General features: G+C 42.8%; 1 protein-coding gene across 1 annotated transcript; it reads left to right on the forward strand.

Annotated features, from left to right (window-relative positions):
• The first annotated feature begins 1,880 nt into the window (after positions 1–1,880).
• NXPH4 (neurexophilin 4) lies at positions 1,881–2,512 on the forward strand. Its single transcript, XM_032212132.1, has 2 exons — positions 1,881–2,203; positions 2,240–2,512. Exons 1-2 carry the CDS (start codon positions 1,955–1,957, stop codon positions 2,510–2,512), a joined length of 522 nt encoding a protein of 173 aa, XP_032068023.1. The 5' UTR covers positions 1,881–1,954.
• Positions 2,513–19,817: the final 17,305 nt, after the last annotated feature.

Here is a 19,817-nt window from a genome sequence, read left to right on the forward strand (position 1 = left end):
TATGCTGACCCTGTAAACCGCTCTATGGTTGTGGGCCGGCTGCAATAGGGCCCACAACCCTAAAGCGCACTCCTAGAGTGGCTGCTGCTGGAAGAATTGGAAGCCGAGTTCCGGAGTTTGAAGCTGGAGACAAAGTTAAAACAAAACAAAGCAGTATTGCAGTCCCAGCTTTACCCAACCTTATCCATGAGTCTGTAGTTGCAACCTATGTTTGAAAGTCTACTTCCCCACCACCACCACCATCGGTCCTCTCACCAGACTTTCCACTTGGAAAGAATCATTCGCCTCTCCATGTGTGGCCAGCAAAACCTGCTGTTGTTGTGGTGGCAGCATGCCTGCAAATAAAATAATTCTGCTGTTGGGCAAAGGAACACTATTCATCCATCATGGGATGTCAGCCAGCTGTTGTGTTGGCAAAAAAAAATGAGGGTGGGGGGAGAGAAGGAGATGACAGAGTCTATGAAACAAACTGAGCTCGAATGCAAATGAAAAAGGCAGGGGGAGTTGGAAAAACAGAAGAAGATGCCCCCCGAAAATGCAGAAAGCCAGTGTACTATAAGGATTGATTGCAGCAGATCTAAGCTGCTAGGCTTAGCCAGACTGCTGGTTCATTTAGCTTGGACTCCAGAATTGTGACAGAATTGGGTGCTTCTGAGAAATGATTAGGAGAAACAGAAGCTGTTTACCGTTAGTTGCTTGTTCCCAAAGTCCTACGCGGTGGTGTCCACCCAGCCTGATGGCCACTCACATATGATATTCTGTTATTCTTTTGAATTTAACTTAATTTAATTTTGAATTTATGGGGCCATGGTGGCGCAGTGGTTAGAATGCAGTATTGTAGACTTATTCTGCCAATTTCCAGCCGTTCAATTCTCACCAGGCTCAAGGTTGACTCAGCCTTCCATCCTTCCAAGGTCGGTAAAATGAGGACCCAGATTGTTGGGGGCAATAGGCTGACTCTGTAAACTGCTTAGAGAGGGCTGTAAAGGGCTGTGAAGTGGTATATAAGTCTAAGTGCTATTGCTATTAACTACTGTACTGTTGTGGGTATGAGTGCCATGAAAATTGTTCAGCAGCCTTAAACATATTGGTATTTTATCCAATAAAGGTCAAATTAAAACATGGCTTCTCATGGATCTTATTTATCACCACAGTTTTGGCAGCACTTCTGCGATCAAAAGCATGTAGTTTGATAAATATATGCACACTTTTGTTGCTGTGAAGTTTGATGCAGTTTTTAACTTGCGGTTGTGGGGGGTGTTTGTGGCGTTTTGGAATCTTTGTTACCAAGGCTTCAATATTTTCTGATAAGTCTATTCTTTTTTTCTAACCCACACTTCCAGATCTATTGAATTGGTTGAAAAGTGTCAAAGTTGGATTTCCTGAGGAACATTAGTTTGGGAAGACTAGCCCGGAGTGAGTCAGAGCATTGCAACCTCCCATTGAGATAGTAATATACTATGGCACATACTTTAAATCAGATTTCTCCAATTTGATGTCCTTCAGGTATATTAGACTGAAGTTCCTATAACCCTCATTCCACATATTTGTTGGCCACAAGGTTATGGATGATGGGAGATTTTATTCTATGTATTCGGAAAGTGCCATGATGGAGGCAGCTCTTCCCTAGATTTCTGTTTGACTTGAACTCAGCATGATTCAGGCAAGGTGTACCATATGGATAACTGAAGAGTCACATAGTATGCATGATCTAGTATAACCTCCTTTGTTTATTCTTTGATAGGTTGTATGTGCCGAGGGCCATGGAACCAAGACCCTGAACTATCTTGAGATGAGTCCTTCAAGTGTCTTGAAGACTGGACCCTATGGTAGCTCTTTCAAACCCCACTCACTCAGCCCTGGCCGGATATTTTCCAATGAGCCATCCAAAGCCAAGCTGGACCCTTTTGTTGGAGCACTGAGTCCATGGGACTGGACCAAGAATCAGACAGCCATGGAGCACTTCAATCAGCGAGCCAAAAGGAAGCCCTCAATGAAGGCCGGTCGTACTAAGAAGATCTTTGGATGGGGGGACTTTTATTTCAACATCAAGACCTTGAAGTTTAGCCTCCTTGTGACAGGCAAGATTGTGGATCACATTAATGGTACCTTCAGTGTCTATTTCCGACACAACTCCTCCAGCCTGGGCAACGTCTCGGTGAGCATTGTGCCACCCACCAAAGTTGTAGAATTTGACGTCTTGGTTCCTCCTATCCCCACCCAACATCTCCATCCCCAGCAGTCCACCTTAGCTGAGCCGAAGGAATCCAAGACCTTCAATTGTCATGTGGAGTATGAGAAGACAAACCGGGCACGCAAGAATAAGCCCTGCCTGTATGATCCATCCAAGATCTGTTTCACTGAGCATACACAGAGCCACGCAGCCTGGCTCTGTGCTAAACCGTTCAAGGTCATCTGCATTTTCATCTCATTCTTCAGCATTGATTACAAGCTGGTTCAGAAAGTCTGTCCGGACTATAACTTCCAGAATGAGAATCCCTACTTTGGCTGATGGGTGGACTGGGCCTTTGAGGGATGGGGATGTGGGGGATGAAATAAGTTGTGGTTTTTATCCAGCAAAGAGTCAGAACTTTGGATGACTGGGGAAGAAAAATACGAACTCCCTACCATGCTTGATAGGACAAAAACAGCTGGTTTGGTTTAGGGAACTAGATGTTGTTCCATCAGACATTCTACTTCCAGTAGCCAGTGAATTTCCCAGGACATTAGGAAGATGAAGAGTGACCAGAAGGACAATATTGTTTTCACAACTCATTCATCCCCTTTCTGATGCCATTTGTGAGCATCTCATGGGGATTTCCTGCAAGATGAAGAAATAGCTTGCTGTGGCTGTATCTCTTTTGTGCATACATAACCCCTGCTGCTTTGGTAGGGTTCTTACACTGGCTACATGTTCACATCCCTCAGGATCATATCTCCCAGATGGAATGTGAAGGTTCAGGTAGCAGTAACAAATTCCTCCCTTTCTCAGGCTGTCAAACACCATCCAGCTGAGTTCTCCTTGGAATTCCCATAGGCCTAACTGAGGGTGGGTGGGTGGGTGGGAATAGACTATTAACCAATTCTAATTCAGGTCTCATCAGATAACATAGAAGAGCAAATGTCAGCAGGGTTGAGGGACACTTGTCTAGGGTGGGAAATCCAGCAGCATGAGCTTTCCTGTTCCAATAAGAAAAAATGAAATGTGGAGTAGCATCATATGAAATATGGGAATCTCTATCAAGTGGAATTAAAGAGGGTACTTGAGATGTGAGTGAGATCATAGCATATGGCATATGCCTGAGCAGAACAGGAACAATTGGAAGTATGTAAGGTAGTATGTTGATGCAGTGAGAAAAGTATTGTGTGTGTGTTGTTTCTGTGAGAGAGAGACAGACAGGGAGTGTGGGAGAAAGAGAGAGAGAAAGTAGAAGCATGACATCCAAGCCATGTGTAAGACAATGATTGAAATTAATCAAAAATAAGTATATGTGTGCAAAACCTAGAGCATGTATGTATAGAAATTTGTGTCCCATTAGGCGCCTACTTGTCACCTTAGTGACATACACCCACAAGATCATTTTGTATGAGTAGATAAGGAGAAACATAGAGTATGGGTTGAATTAGATCTGCAAATTTGCAGTGACTGATTCAGCAGATCACTTAACAAGATCCTTGATCACAGATTAAAAGTTGATTGACAGCCCCAAGATTGAAAGGCACCTTATGATCTAACCGGCACAAGTGTAGCAAGTTTTTTCTTCCACTGGATTGGTTGTCTCTCCAATTTCCCTCCTAAATGAACTGACTTTGGATTTAATTTAACAGAATAACAGAGTTGGAAGGGACCTTGGAGGTCTTCTAGCCCAACCCCCTCATCAGGCAGGAAACCTTGTAACATTTTACTCAAATGGTTGTCCTATCTCACAACTTCTGGAGCCAAATTGTTCCACTGTGGAACAATCGGGTTTTCCTGATGGCAGGCAGAGTCCAGTGCAGATAGGATTGGGAGTCCTTACATTTAAGTGACAGCTGTCTTTTAAATGTAGATTCTCCACCACATATGAGATTGGAGCTTTCTCAGACTCAAAGTCATTTTGGTTCTGGTGTGCTGCTATATAGTTAGAGATGCTCTGTATTAGAGAGGTAATAAAGAGGCTCTTCGGAGCAAGAAACAATTATATTTGCTTATTAAATTGCAACCGTCCTCTTGTTTAATAGAAATCCAGGACATCCCAATTTTCAATAGGCGTAAATAATATTTTTTACAATTGGAGCAATGTTTCAGTCAGCAATTTAGTAAATTCCCAAGATGGAGGTTGGGTACTGACTATATCATTAGTACCAATGTTCCTGATACCAGTTTTCACTTAGTCTTAAGGGATGGAAAGGCTATTTTCTTAGAAAACATTCCACAGGATTGGATGGTTGTGTTATATAAAGCAGGTCATTGGGTTAAGACAGACTATGATTTATTTTGTTTTTGGACATACTATATTCTGTAAACTTACAGACTAAGCTTCCTTAATTTAGGTTTAATTTAGGTTTAGTTTATAATGCAAGCCTTACCAGAAAATGATTGCTCGCTGCAACTCTGACAAAAAAGACCAAAAGAAATAAAAAATAAAACCATAGTCCCCTTCTATTTCTTCCCTTGCTCAATACACGACTGAAAGGAGCTTTATTTTTCTTGGAAGAGTTATTCTAAAAGCAATTTATTATATTTCTGCTCTGTTACTTTGTGGCATAGAATGGTATGGAGGCTTTCAAAGACTATATGGGAGACATTTTTGGATTATCTGGTATTCGAGCAGCTGGATGACTAGATTATATTCTGGCTACTTCCAGTTCTTTGATGTTGAATTTTCTTTATATTTCTTCTTGATTATCAGCTGCTCTTCTTGCAATGACTACAAAAACCAGTTCTGGAAGTGTGTAAAGGCCAGATTTGTAAATCAACAGAGAAAGGATAAGTTTGTGTTTTGACAACATTATCTTCTGCTATACTAAAAAAAAAACACTGTTTTTTTAAAGAACAAATTCGGTTTCTGAACAGGAAGAGTAGGTGAGAAATCACATGCTTGATTTCTCACATATTCCGCTCCTACATCACACATTTCTTACCTTTATAAATCTAGCACAACAAAGAGAAGAGACATACTTAGCCTTTTCCTGACATCTAATTTAAATGCAGAAGTTGGATTGGTTCATTTAGTTTTGCTGAAGTAGAATAATATCCAAGCATTTAATTATTTCCCCAAATTCCAAAATAAATGTAGTCCCCAGACTACATGATATTCCTAAATGTGTAGTTCAGCTACAGGAGTTAAAACACTAGAAATTATTTGCTGTTCAAATGTCCAGATCAAACCTAGGAACCTGACCTGATTTCTTGGAGGGTGACTTGAGTTTTAACTTACACTTTTATCGAAGGTAAGTTTGGCCTAGAAAAAAATTACTTTGCCTTCACCTAAATATACATATTTATTTCCACAAGTGAAGCATATCTGATACAATACTGGTTAGGCAAGTTCTATCATGTCAGGTTCAGACATGAGGAATTACAATATTAATGACAGGTGGTGAATCCGCAGACACTGTGACTTCCCGTTTAGGACTGATATCTCTGACAGCTTTGCGTGTGATATTTACAAATAAAGAAGAGATGCAAACAAAAGGCAGACATTGGAAATCATGGAATCAAATGTTTATGCCAAATGTTTATCCCAATTATGACAATGGTGAATCATCAAACCTACATTGGTTTTAGTGCGCAAATTATACTGCTAGTTACATCAAAGTTAAAACAAAATTGCAAACAGCCAAAACTCTGAAAGATTGTCTCTCAGCTATTATATTTTGTGTGTCATACACATTTCCCATGAAAGGCAACTACCCTTATCTGAGAGAATTGTGCTGGTGGTTGTGTCCATCACTGACTGCAATAGCTTTTGACATTAAACGAGCAGAGTTAGGCAATTTTATGGATGAATCTGCCTAATTCCACATAAGGTTTCCCATTCATTTTATTTAAAGGACACAGTTTTCTTTTACTGTATCTGAATTCCAATTGCAGGCATAGTTCATTCACTGAATGTATTCCAAGATGTATATATGTATACATGAATGTATTCCAAGATATATACATGTATTTTTTTAGATTTCAGATTTTACAGGGGATTTTACAAACCATTCAAAATAGTCCTGTTATTCTTATTTCTCAAAGTTGTATGCCACCCATCTCACCAAGGGCCACTCTAAGCAGGTTATAGACGGAATAAAATGTACTATAAAACAGTAACACAAAAAATCATAAATTTAAAATTAAGTTAAAAGAGTCCTGTTGTGTTAGGTTAGAATGCTGTATTGCAGGCTAATTCTGCCGATTGCTAGAGGTTCAATCCTGACCGACGTCTGTCCTTCTGAGGTGGGTAAAATGAGCACCCAGATAATTAGAGGCAATATGTTTTGTAAACCGCTTGGAGAGGGCTGTAAACCTCTGTGGAGCAGTATATAAGTCTAAGTGCTATTGCTATTAGGCAATCCATGATATTGGGTACTAAGAAACTATGAATGATGACTCTCTAATACAGATTGGAGCTAAGCAGCCACCTGGCTACATTGAAATATGTCGTATCATCATATAACCCCACCAGGGGAAGCAGACAAGATTGGCCCCTGCTAAAGCTCATAGATCCAGAAAGATGCTCAGTTATGCTGAATGCTGATGATAGACCAAGAATATAGCAATGATCCCTTTAAACAAAAGACAAGAATTGGATCTAGGACTGCATGAATACCACATATACACATCTCCCATTCAGTTATGGCACAAACTGGCTCTTAATCAGAGGTGAAATTCAATTTTTTTTTAACTACTGGTTCTGTGGGCGTGGCTTGGTGGGCATAGCAGGGGACGGATATTGCAAAAATCTCCATTCCCTCCCCACTCGGGCCAGCCAGAGGTGGTATTTGCCGGTTCTCTAAACTACTCAAAATTTCCGCTACCGGTTCTCCAGAATTTATCAGAACCTGCTGAATTTCACCCCTGCTCCTAATGCTGTTTTCACCTTGAAAGAACTATAGGCCCTTAGTTGGCAAGGTAGCCAAACTTGGAAACAGGCCAGCAGTCACTAATACAGTTTACATCACTGACCTAGAAATACAATAAAATATACTTGCAAACACTTTCAGGAAGGAAACGCAAAGCTGAGTAAAGAGCTAAACCGGCAGTTGGTGGGCAAGAGCCAAGGTGGCGCAGTGGTTAAATGCAGCACTGCAGGCTACTGCTAGATCAGCAGGTCAGCGGTTCAAATCTCACCGGCTCAGGGTTGACTCAGCCTTCCATCCTTCCGAGGTGGGTAAAATGAGGACCCAGATTGTTGGGGGCAATATGCTGACTCTCTGTAAACCGCTTAGAGAGGCCTGAAAGGCCTATGAAGCGGTATATAAGTCTACTGCTATATTGAAGTGAGAACTGCAGCGGTGCAGTATTGTCTGTGCACTGGGACAGGCAGCTGGAAAAGCCGCAGCCACCGCCAGGGACTTACTACAAGGTGGAGGAAGGGTCTCCTGTGAGGAAGGAAGTAGAGATGAGCTGAGGAGGATCCAGAGATGGTAAACTCAATCAGGAGTCAAGAAAAAGTACCGTAATCTCTTCTCGGCCAGACTGGATTGAAACTGGAGTCAGAAGGGAGGAGCTCAGAGGCATGGCTTCAGCTTCAACCCAGTCTCGAGGCCAATCGGCTGTGATAATACCATCTCTGGACCATCCTGCAAACAACTCTTAAAATAACAGTCCAGGTAAGACCGTCATTTCTTGGTTGGCCTGTTCCATTCTTGCCTTATTTCTACATCTGGCCTCCTCCTGTCTGCTGCAGCTGATGGCATAAGAATCATCATTACCTAAGCTTTTGCTCTTGAGCTCCCATTACATTGCCTTTAACATCCATTTCATGCCTCAGATCATACCGAGCAATCGTATGGTGTGCTGAGAGTCTAAATCCTCTTAAGTGATTATTCCAATTGCATCTGTCTGGTTGCTACAACACTCATTTGTGAGACTATTGTGAGCGTGTATTGATGGGCATACGCAAGGGCAAGGATGCACGTACACGTCTACTTGTGTGTGAGTGAGCTTAGTTAAATGTAACTGCTGGATGAGGTGCACCAGAGAATGTTAAGGATGCTTCAAACAAAATAACCTTGTTGTGACAGATTTGGCACCCCTTTTAGGGAAGTTGCCAGAGACTTGTCTATGGGTAGAGAATATGGGGTCTTTTTGCTGGGAGGACAAGTCAAGAATTAGATATGGAAACGAGCCACAACCTCTTCTGCCCGGGATTAGCAGGAATTCTGTGCCTACAGTACAAATGAGATCAGATTATGAGGAAGCGAGAGTGAACTGTCATTGACTCTCTTGTGGGTTCTCTTCCCATTCCATCTTTTGGGACTGTCAGTCATTTTCCGCTGTCATTCTAGCTATAAGAGTGTCTGCAGTCCATGAAGGAACTGGAAGCTGCTGAACCAGGAAAGCTAGCAAGGGGCCGAGTTTGAGCGTTACCAAGGACGGTCACACCCTCTGTGAAGTATCTCCCATTCCTTTGCCTTGACTGTGCCCTTTGCCTGGATGGGGGACTTCCTCATATTTTTATATATTTAAGTTAAATAAAAGGAATAAATGGAAGCCACGGTGTATTGTTTTTATGAGCGTACAATAGATAGCATATAGCTAAACTGGAAACCCGAAGCTACTGCACATCACCAAACTCAAGGCCTGTGGGCCAGATCCGGCCCATGTGGTACTTAGGTCTGGCCCGTGGGGTTGCTCTGGAAACAACAAAGGACCGCCCTGCGGTGTCTCTGCCAGAAAAAATGGAGCTCTGTTTTCGCTGGCAGAGGGTTGCGTTCTGACCTAGGCTTCTCCAAAAAGCACGAAGCGGATTCCTGGTCCCAACAAACTCCCTTTTATTAAATGAATGCGAATTCCTCTCATTGACATTCAGCAAAAACAGCCTTTCAAAGGTAAATTTATGACCACAGACCTTATCTAGCTTGGAAAGCTGCCATGTAAATATTTTCCAAATGAGGTGTTGTGCAAGAAAAGACTGGGCACAGAGTCTCTGAGATTCACAGACAGATCTTCACACTCCTGAAATGAATGAACGTTGAAGGATTGTTTCCTGCAAAAGCCTTCTCTCCTTTTGCTCTTTTATTTCCTATGGGAGGGGCCATTCACCATCAACCTGTGACTTTACTCCCAAGTCGACCCTGATTTCTTAGCTGTTCTTCTGGCTGCTCTACACATGCGCACACTGGGAACAGGCTCCAGCTGTTCCTCTGCCTCACTGCTGACTACCTCCGAAGGCAGCTGAGAACTGCCAGACGGCCTTGGCCACATCTCTGCCTCCGACATAGAGCCCTCCTCCGAGCCTTCCCTAGCCTCCAGGACTGGCCCATTTTCCTCCCCAATCTCTTCACTATCTGACTGTGCTGCCAGCTCTGCTGGGCGCTGGCGGGCCACAACAGGTTGCAGGAGGCGTCGCAGCTGAAAACGGAGCTCAGGATCCCATTTTTTCTGGCAGAGCGCTCAGGCTACTACAGGTGTCACAAACACCTGCAGGTATCGTCCTATTTATCCCCTTCCCCTGTTTTATTGTGAGCCGCCCGGAGTCCTTCGGGAGTGGGCGGCATACAAAACTAATAAAACACAAACAAACAAAACACAACACAAGTAACATATGACCTGGCCATGGCCATCCTGGACACACACCCAACCCCCCCTGTGGTCAAACACAGCACTCATGTGGCCCTCAATAAAACCCCTGGTTTAGATGATGAGTTTATCAAGCTTAAGATGACCTTCCCTGCCTGGGATAGTACCACAGGACCGTCTGTGGACAAGGCATTTGCTTTGTCCCCAAGTTCTTTGCCCTTTCATAAAGTTCACATTTCAGATATTAACATATCATACTGCAGGAGTGAGGTGACTTTCCTGTCAAGTGTTTTTTACTTGGACTTTTGTGACTTGAAACACTTTAACATGTTGTGTACATAAAGCAAGGTGTGTGTGGGGGGAATTTAAGATCTTTTAATAGTCCAGATCAGAGGTGGGTTCCTACCAGTTCACACCTATTCGGTAGAACCGGTTCGTCAAATCTACCAAACCGGTTAGAAGAGGTTCCACCAGTGGACCCGGAAAGCAGGCCACACCTAGAGAAGAGGTTCCAAAATTTTTTGAAACCCACCACTGGTCCTTGGATATGATTATTCTACACTATCATGCTCATATTTATAAAACTCAGTGCCTCTTTGAAAGGTAAGGATGACTACTGCGTTTGTGGTGCAATCAGAACATTGCCTGTGCTGAAGTTGTTTTAACGCAAACCAAAGATGCCTTTTAAAAAACAAGTTTCCATCATATTCTTATGCATGCCAGTGCTGTGTGTGAGGTAATTTAAGGTGGTTCTGACAAGTGTCGTCGGTATCTTCATATCCGGTCACATGGGCGGCAAGCCACTCCCATCCGGTCACATGGGCGGCAAGCCACTCCCACAAAGGAGGCCACACCCACAGAGTAGGTTCAAACAATTTTTGAAACCCACCACTGGCCCAGATGTATGTGGTTAATGGACCGGTTTATTTAGTGACCGTTCAAAGTTACACAGCGGCACTGAAAAAACCTGGTGTGGGACCATTTTTCCACAGTTACAACCTCTGAATCATCCCCATGATCATGTGATCAAAATTCAGATGCTTAGCAACTGGTTCATCCTTAGGAACCGTTGCTGTGTCTCCCAAGGTCATGTGATCCCCTTTTGTGACCGCTTAACTAAGTCAATGGGGGAAGCCAGCTTCACTTAATAACTGGGTTACTAACTTATCAACTGAAGTGATTCACTTAACAACTGTCAAGAAAGGTGACATTGGGCAAAAGTCATTTAACGAATGTCTCACTTAGCAATAGAAATGTTGGGGTCAACTGGTCGTAAGCCGAGGACTACCTGTTATTAATGGTTTTCCCGCCTTAAAACTAGTCCTTTGACTTGAAATCTTTAATTACTTTTTATTATTATTTGAAATATGATACATGCTGACGTCTTTGCCACATTACAGTAAGGCATTCGGATCAAATTAGCAAAGGAAAAAATGCACCTTTTTTTTTTTAAAAAAGCCTACAAATTAATTAACTATCAGGCTGATTAACTGGATAACAAAGTGACTTATGCTTTGAACAGGAAGAACAAGAGATTGGTTCCTAAACATTCACATAAATTCTAGCTTCTTTGCCATTCATATAATTTATCAAAAATGTTCTAAATTTCTTTAAATGGGTCCTTATTTCCATTTGTAGTTCAACAATTAATTGCATATGTTAATTTTTTTTTCCAAGAAGAAATATGAACTAGATTTTATTAGATTGCTAATTCAACTCTTTGAACTTTTCCCTCCAGAATCTAGCTATAGATAACAAGGATCTAATAAGTTTTGTCTTCCAAGGGTAGCATTAAAGCTGTTTTATTGTTATTGGGGAGACCCTTTCATAGATCATGAGGTAATGAGTTACCATCTTCAGGATATGAATGAAGGAAACTTGACTTCAAACAGTAATGGTGGCGCAGTAGTTAAAGTGCCGGCAAACTCTGCCACAGCCTAGAGTTCGATCTGCAAATAATGCTGACATTGTAAACCACCCAGAGACTGCTATAAAGTGCTATGGGGTGGTATATAAGTCTTAAGTCTTATTGCTATTGCTTTTTTAACTACCGTCAAATATTCTTCAAGGCTTAAGCATATCAAAGACTTTGGATCTATTGCTATCTCTCTCAACTCCAAACTATCTCACTAGATTGTGCTTCCTTGGGTTCCTGAAGGAAAAATTGGCTATAAATCAAACAGATCTGAAGGTTAAAGGTACATTGAGACATTCCCCTGGTCTAAGAAATTCAAACTGGACTTCTGCCAATTCTCATTTCCTCACCATCTTTAAAAGCTTATTTTCTATCTCTGTCCCAAATACCCTGATGCTTTCTTCTCCCCCAATTTCCTGAGATAAGCAATGGTGACTGTCCCATCAGTGGCAAAAGGTAGAGAATGACAACATGTTCTACTCACACCTGTACCTGAAATGGCACAGTTGAAAGGAGGCGAAAGCACAGAGAAGACAATCTGTTTCCATGAACCAGGACTTTATCAAAAACCTCAGATGTTGGCTTCAAGGCACAGCACAAAGAGCTCTCTCCATCCTGCTCTTCAAGGAAAGAAGGCAGGACTTTCAGCTGGGAGATATGGGCAAAAAAGCTTCTAAGCAGCTCTCTTCAAAGGGCTATCAGCACCTGGCTGCCAAAAACAGGGCAAAGGCCTCATGGCCTTCAAGATGAAAGCAATGAGCTCCAGAGTGGGACCTGTGAAGCTTTGGACAGATTACTGCTGTGCTAGTGAGCTTTGTAGAGCTGAAGTTGTGCAAAAAAAATATTCCAAATTGTAAGAGTTAAGAGGACAGTAGAGCCGGTTTGGTGTGATGGTTAAAGGGCTAGAGATTGCGAGTTCTAGTCCCACTTTAGGCATGAACTCATTACCCGCAGCTTCTGGAGCCAAGTTGTCCCAGAGAGAGAGATACATAGTCTCTCTCTCTCTCGCTCTCCCTCCCTCCCCCCCCCTCTCTGTGTATGTGTGTATATATAAATATAAATATTGGGTTTCTGTCGTGATGGACTCTTGTGACGAGCCGATTGACAGATAATGGAAGCAGTTAATAAGGAGGAAGACCTGTGGCTTAATGGCTAAGATGTCTGCCTAAGATGTAATATAGCACAGGTTCGAATCCCAGTAAGGGTATGGCTAGCTGATGAGAGCTAAATAGCTTGAAATAGATCTATACTAGTCTCCCTTTATTTATTTATCAGCACAAATATAACACACACACACACACACACACACACACACACACATACATACACACATGCCTGCCTGCCTGCCTGCTGCCTGCCTGCCTACCTACCTACCTACCTACCTACCTACCTACCTACCTACCTACCTACCTATCTATCTATCTATCTATCTATCTATCTATCTATCTATCTATCTATCTATCCTGTTTCCCCCCAAAAAGACCCAATTGGAAAATAAGTGCTAGCATGATTTTTCAGGGTGCTTGTAATATGAGCTCTACCCCCAAAATAAGTCCCAGTTAAGATCATCAGCCAGATGGATGCAATTAATACCCCCAAAATAAGACATAACCATAAAATAAGCCCTAGTGCATCTTTTGGAGCAAAAAATAGTATAAGAGTCTTATTTTGGGGGAAACATGATATCTATCTATCCATCCATCCATCCATCCATCCATCCATCCATCCATCCATCCATCCATCCTATCTATATCCATCCATCCATCCATCCATCCATCCATCCAATCTCTCTCTTTCTCTCTCTCTCTCTCTCTCTCTTTGGAACGATTTGCCTCCAGATGCTGCGGGTGCTCCAACACTGGAAGTTTTTAAGAAGAGATTGGACAACCAATTGTCTGAAATGGTATAGGGTTTCTTGCCTGAGCAGAGGTTGGACTAGAAGACCTCCAAGGTCCCTTTCAATTGTGTTAATCCACTTCCAAAATCTTGCCAAGAAAACTGCAGGGACTAACCCAGGCAGTTGCCAGATGTATGGCTTAAAGGGACACACAGACCCAGACACACAAAAAGGACGGCTGGAAGTTTGTGTTACATTGCTCCTTGCCCTACATTATAGACCTGCAAAGAGACATGGGTTTTCTATTCATCTACATAGCAATTGACATACTACTTCAATATGGAGCTATTGGGTGCTGTTGGAGAGACAAGAGGGAGAATTGACCGAGGAGATTTCTGAAATATATTTGGGGAGAATGAATCAGTTCCACCCACTCCTGCCCCCAATTTAATATTTGTAGTACATGGATTATGTCCTAAAAGCCAGATATTTAAATCATAGGGTGAATCCTGTCAGAGCAAAGGGAATACAACAAAACCAATAAGCAAGGTTGCTGGCTATTGCTCTGAAATCTTTCAGTGTGATGAAATGTTTGCATTCATGGGATGTCATCACATAGAAACTCATATATTTGTTTCTGTTCCAAGAACAGCACCATTGTCCAGCTTTCCCATCCCATCCCTGTTAAACCAATTTCGTTAGTCTAATCTTCTGTTCCCCCTCTAGGCAGCAGAACAAAGCAAGCCGCCTTGTTAAAAAAATGTTTTTGTCTACGGTTGCTTCATTTTATATTAAACAAAGTTTAACCATTGCTAGAAACGAATTTGCATACATTCTGGTTAAAGGTCACTGATGTATTTGTTGCAGGTCTAAGTAAAAGAGGATTCAAATGTGTATGCAGAATCTGCACCGTTGCTTTGAGTCCATGATTTAAGATTCAAGATTTCTGTCTCTTGATGGCTAAAAACCAGGAGACCGTGAGTTCTAGTGCTACCTTAGGCATGAAGCTAGCTGGGTGACCTTGGAGAAATCCCTTTCTCTCAGCTCCAGAAAGGAAGCAATGGCAAAACAGTTTTGAAATCATGCTAAGAAAACTGGCTTGAAGGTGAGAGAGGGGAGGAGAAGGGAGGGAGGGAGAGAGAGAGAGAGAAAGAAACAGAGAGAGAAATTAGCTAAGATGCAGTTCTTTCTTAGGCATGGAAATTGACTAGATAACTAGGCTAGTCTGTCTCTCTGTCTCTGTCTCTCCCTCCCTCCCTCCCTCTCCCTCCAGACTGGGAAGTTAAGAAATGTCTGCCTACCAACATGAGAGATCATCGTATGTAACCTTTAATGAAAGTCCCTTCGTTCTGCAGTGGATTGTTTCACACTGATAACAACATTATGGTTGCTGTGTTGTTGTTATCTTAATTTTGGGTCCAGCCTGGAAATTTCCAGATGTATTGGACTTGAGTCCTCACAATTCCCATCTCTGTTGGCTGAAAAATCAATACGAAAGAATGGTTAGGAAAAGTTAGGCTAGTTTCCTTAACTCCACATAGTCAGAAAGATGTCACTATATAAACCTGGCATCCAATATACCTTTTCAATTACAGCTTGGTATCATCGACCATATTTTTCTGTGTTTCTTATCCATAAATATGGACCCAATTGGGTATCGTTTCTAAATTAAATTCTTTGTTTCATTTTGCTTTAAAATGTAGTTTAGATTATTAGAGCTTCACCAATCTTAACAGGTCTTATGGGCTTGTGGATTACTTTTCAGGGAGCAAATGTCATGTATTCCATCTTCTGTAGCTCTAATTAGAGGCATATATTAAAACAAAACCACATTGTATTTTTTTAAGGTCATAGTTATTCTTGTTCTTATCATTATCAGTGCAGCTTTTCCTTACTCTTTCCATGGATGAGCATGAAATTACAATTTGATAAATTTTCCGAATACATGGTAGAGCAGGAGTGTCACACTCAAGGCCGGATCCAGCCCGTGAGGTGCTTAGATCTAGCCTTCAGGGCTACCTTGGAAACAGCAAGAGACCGCTCTGCAGTGCCTCTGCCAGTGAAAACGGAGCTGGGGAGGACCATATGCTGCCCTTCCGAGCTCCATTTTCATTGGTAAAGGTTTGCAGGAGGCCATCACAGCTGAAAACGGAGCTCGGGAGCCCGTTTTCACTGGCAGAGTGGTCAGGCCACCACAGGCACCCCCAACATGAATAACATTGAGCTGGCCATGCCCACCCCGGCCCCGAGGTTAAACACAACCCTGATGTGGCCCTCAATGACATTGAGTTTGACACCCCTGTTGTAGAGGTTCACCCAATAACTGAGCTGGGAGGGACCCTATTGAGCGGAAGATAAACTCTCCCTCTTGGAGTATTGGCAATTAAAAGACGGATATTTTCTACCCAGAAAGGGGATTGCGTTAAAATATTCCCAACAGGAGCAGAGGCCCTAAAGTATCCTTGCCTTGGCTCTGCTATTTTACTACTTCGAGCGTTTCAGTTGAAAGAGTTTATGCATCCATAAATAAAAATAAAATTTCATGGGCTCCACTTTTGTTCATTGACACTGAATTAACTGGTGTTTTAAATAGTAGCCTTGAACAGCCTGCTAGATCGACCTTCTACCTTGCTGAGGCTGCAGGAAGTCCCTCTCTCCGTTTAAGATATCCAGCTACACTTCACAACCGAGGCACCAAGCTCTGCTCAGCACACCTCGAGGCTTTAATTCCTCAAACCATTTATACTTTTTTCTTCTTAATAGAAAAGAAAATGGAAAGAAAAAACATTGTTAGTGGAAAAGTACCTTCTGCAAAGACTCGGTGGAAAGGCCCACAGGAAAAGGAGGTTCGTATAAAGCACACTTTCATGGAATGGATACTGCATCAAGGTTCCTTGTGAATGAACATGGTAGAGAAACCTATGAATGAGATCTCATGCCAGCAGTCAGGTGACCCATGTAAGATTAAACTGTAGTTCCACTTGTGTACAGACATGTTTGATTCAACAGCATCCTCAGACCACACAGCTAATCCTTGAGATGGACTTAACCTTCTTTTGGAATCACCACTTAATGTGAGAACTGAACCACTCCCAAATAGTATCCCTGTATCTCTCCCTGCATCAAATCTTGGTTAGTTAGCCCTCATTTAGCTCATTGCCCTGTCCTGGTTTAGTACCCAGACTGTGTCATCAAAAGGGGAGATACATCTGGTTGTCATTTGCACAAAGTTTTGGGCCGTAGTGCTGCTAATCGGGATAACCAGAGATTTCATTGTAAAAGTTAATAAGGATGAAGGATGAAAAGTAACTCTGAGGGATCTCATAGGACAATTGCCATGTGTTTTGGCCCGCCTGTGGCCAGGGGAGCTGGTAGCAAATTCAGACAGCGAGGAGATTGGGGAAGAACATGGGCCAGTCCTGGAGTCTGGGGAAGGATCTGATGAGTTCTCTGTGTTGGAGGCAGAGAGGGGGCCAGGGCCGTCCGACAGTTATCAGCTGCTGAAGAGTGGGAGATCAGTGGGGCAGAAGAATAGCTGGAGCCTGTTCCCAATGTGCGTATGCACAGAGCTGCCCGGAGAAGAGAACAGTTTAGGAACAAGGGCCAACTCGAGTATAAAGAGGAGCGAAAGGGGAGTGGAGTTTGCAGGAGACTATTAGTTTGCTTAATTAGTGTGAAGATTTGTTCCTGATTCTCAGAGACTCCTTGCCAAGCATTTTCTTGTACAGCATTGTGTTTGGAGGTTATCGGCCTGGCAGTTCTCCAAGGTCTGTTGTTGTAAATTCTCCCTTGAAAGACTGTTTTCTGGGACTTTGCTGGATGTGAATGAGAGGAATTCACATTACCTTAATAAAAAGGGGTTTTGTCGGGACAAGGAGTTTACTTCGTGATTTTGTGACGCCTCAGTCAGAACACCATGGGTCAGCGCGATAAGCCCACTAACAACATCTTCTCCACTTGATTATCAGAGAAAAAAAGTCTCTCATGAGATGACAGAAAAATGTGAATGGCCCAGCAAATCAGTCACAACATACTTGTAAGGGTACCATGATTTTTCTCTGTGGGACAGATTGAAAGATGTTCTGTATCACCTGGAAATGTTCCACAGGATACCTCAGAGGTAGATTTTTAAAAAACACCCTTCTTTGCTGCCCTCGCTGCCACAGAAAAAGCTCACCAAACAGTTTTTACCTCTATTGAATCAGATTCCACATGTTTTTATCCACTGTTCTAGTATCACCCCATCTGCTTCCTTGTCCACAACTCGGAATACAGGTAGTCCTTGATTTACAATGGTCCATTTAGTGACCATTCAAAGTTACAACGGCACTGAAAAACATGACTTATGACTGTTTTTCTCAGTTACAACCTTTGTAGCATCCCCATGATCATGTGATCAGAATTCAGATGCTTGGAAAGAGGCTCATATTTATGACCTCTATGGTGTCCCAAAGTCATGTGATCCCCTTTTGTGACCTTCGGACAAGCAAAGTCAACAGGGAAGCCAGATTCACTTAACATCTGGGTTACTAACTTATCAGCTGCACTAATTCACGGAACAACTGTAGCAAGAAAAGTCGTAAAGTGGGGCAAAGGTCGCTTAGCAGATGTCTCACTTAACAACAGAAATGTTGGGCTCAATTGTGGTCATAAGTCGAGGACTCCCTGTATACCCAGGAACTACAGGGGCTCGGCAAGAAAGGAAAGGATGCTTAAGGCATAATTATATTCTATAGGTGGTGGTGAAGGGTAATGAGTGGTTCTCTATCCATCCCACATGCACAACACAAAATATGACCATATTCAATTGGTACAGGGATAAACAGGAAGCCTAGAGAGGGAAATGGATTATGGGTATCTGTGAGTTATGGTGACACCTCCTTTCTGCCTATTAAGTCTTTATGGATGCTGCAACTAATTCCCGAAACAACATTATTGGGTCAGGCTAACCTTTTCCACCACAATATAGCTCCAGATGCCAGATCAGCCTCATCATCAGCAACGAAACCAGAGAGAAGTTTTAATTATGAATTGATCTGCCATTCAGTCTCAGCAAAAACCATACTCAATGGCAAACTGGCCAATGTGGCCAGGAATTAGTTACACCGTGATAGGCAATCTGTGGGTCTGTGGGTGACTTGTAGTAAACCAAGGCTATGTTGCTGAAATGTTCTTTGGTTTTCTTCAAAATTATGGGGGGAAATGGGAGCGGGACACTTTCAGGAGGCAAATCAACTCTACTTTACACTTTTGCAAGCTCACCCAAAGAGCACAAAACCATGGCACCAAAATTTCAGCTACCAGGGGAGCTTTTAAAAGATGGACTTGCAAGCTTAGGGATTCTTTATTTCCATTGCTCAAACCCTTCACAACAGGCCAAAGCAATGCTCGTTTGTGACATTAACAAAATTCCACCCACATCTCTTGAAGCCCTTGAACTGGTTGGAGGAGTCAATTGCTGCTCCATAATCCCAGAAAAACTGTTCATTCAATGGAGAACAGGAAGGAGATGTTTGACTGACTTTCTGCTCCACTGGCTCACTGTACCCCCGGCTCATAGTTACCATGGCCTAAAATCACATTGATAGGCACACATACTAATCCTTCTCTATTTTAACCGTAGAGGCCTTGAAGTAGAAGAGCTACTATTGACTGTTGCTATATTGCCATTGTTGTGGGTCCAGTCTATCATCCATCCCTTAGGGACCCTGAAAAGCAGACATCGTCAGGATTCAATGAAATAGATTCTCCTTTCTTGGCCTAGATCCGTGATGGTGAACCTATGGCACTCATGCCACAGGTGGTACAGGAAGCCATTTCTTAGGGCATGCAAGACATTGCCCTGTCAGCTCCAGTGCGCATGGATGCGCTGACCAGCTGATTTCAGCCTTTATTTTTGGCCATTTTTCACCCTCTGGAGTGAAACCGGAAGTAGGAAAATGGCCTATTTCCAGTCTGCGGGGTGGGGGAAGCTGTTTTTGTCCTCCCCAAGCTCCTAGAAAACCTCTGGAGCCTGGGGAGGGGGAAAAACGGGTCCACTGTGCCATCTCACACTAAAAACAAGCGGGGAGGGCGGAGGGGTCAAGCGTGCATGCACAGGGGTGGATGGGTTGCCTGTGCAAGAGCGGCGGAAGGGCACACAAGTACACGACACCCCCCCCCAATGCTCCCCCAGCTTTTGGCATACGATGGCAAAAAGGTTAGCCATCACTGGCCTAGATGGAAGAATGCTAGCTTTTCCTCTGCTGGGCAGGACAAAACTGGCAGGTAGAAAATGGCCTTCTACAATCCTTATCCCAATTTGACAAAACCCAGTTGCTAAGATCTTGAGGTTGTTCTTCGGCTTTCGA

This window comes from Thamnophis elegans, chromosome 2, assembly GCF_009769535.1.
Source record: "Thamnophis elegans isolate rThaEle1 chromosome 2, rThaEle1.pri, whole genome shotgun sequence".
In the NCBI taxonomy this organism is placed as follows: Eukaryota; Metazoa; Chordata; class Lepidosauria; order Squamata; family Colubridae; genus Thamnophis; species Thamnophis elegans.

What these genes read in the sequence shown, in the direction of transcription:
- NXPH4 (XM_032212132.1), top strand. Translation starts at nt 1,955, where the DNA reads ATGGAGCACTTCAATCAGCGAGCCAAAAGGAAGCCCTCAATGAAGGCC. An exon ending in TTGTAGAATTTGACGTCTTG is followed by an intron (nt 2,204 to 2,239) that starts GTTCCTCCTATC and finishes CTCCATCCCCAG; the next exon opens with CAGTCCACCTTAGCTGAGCC.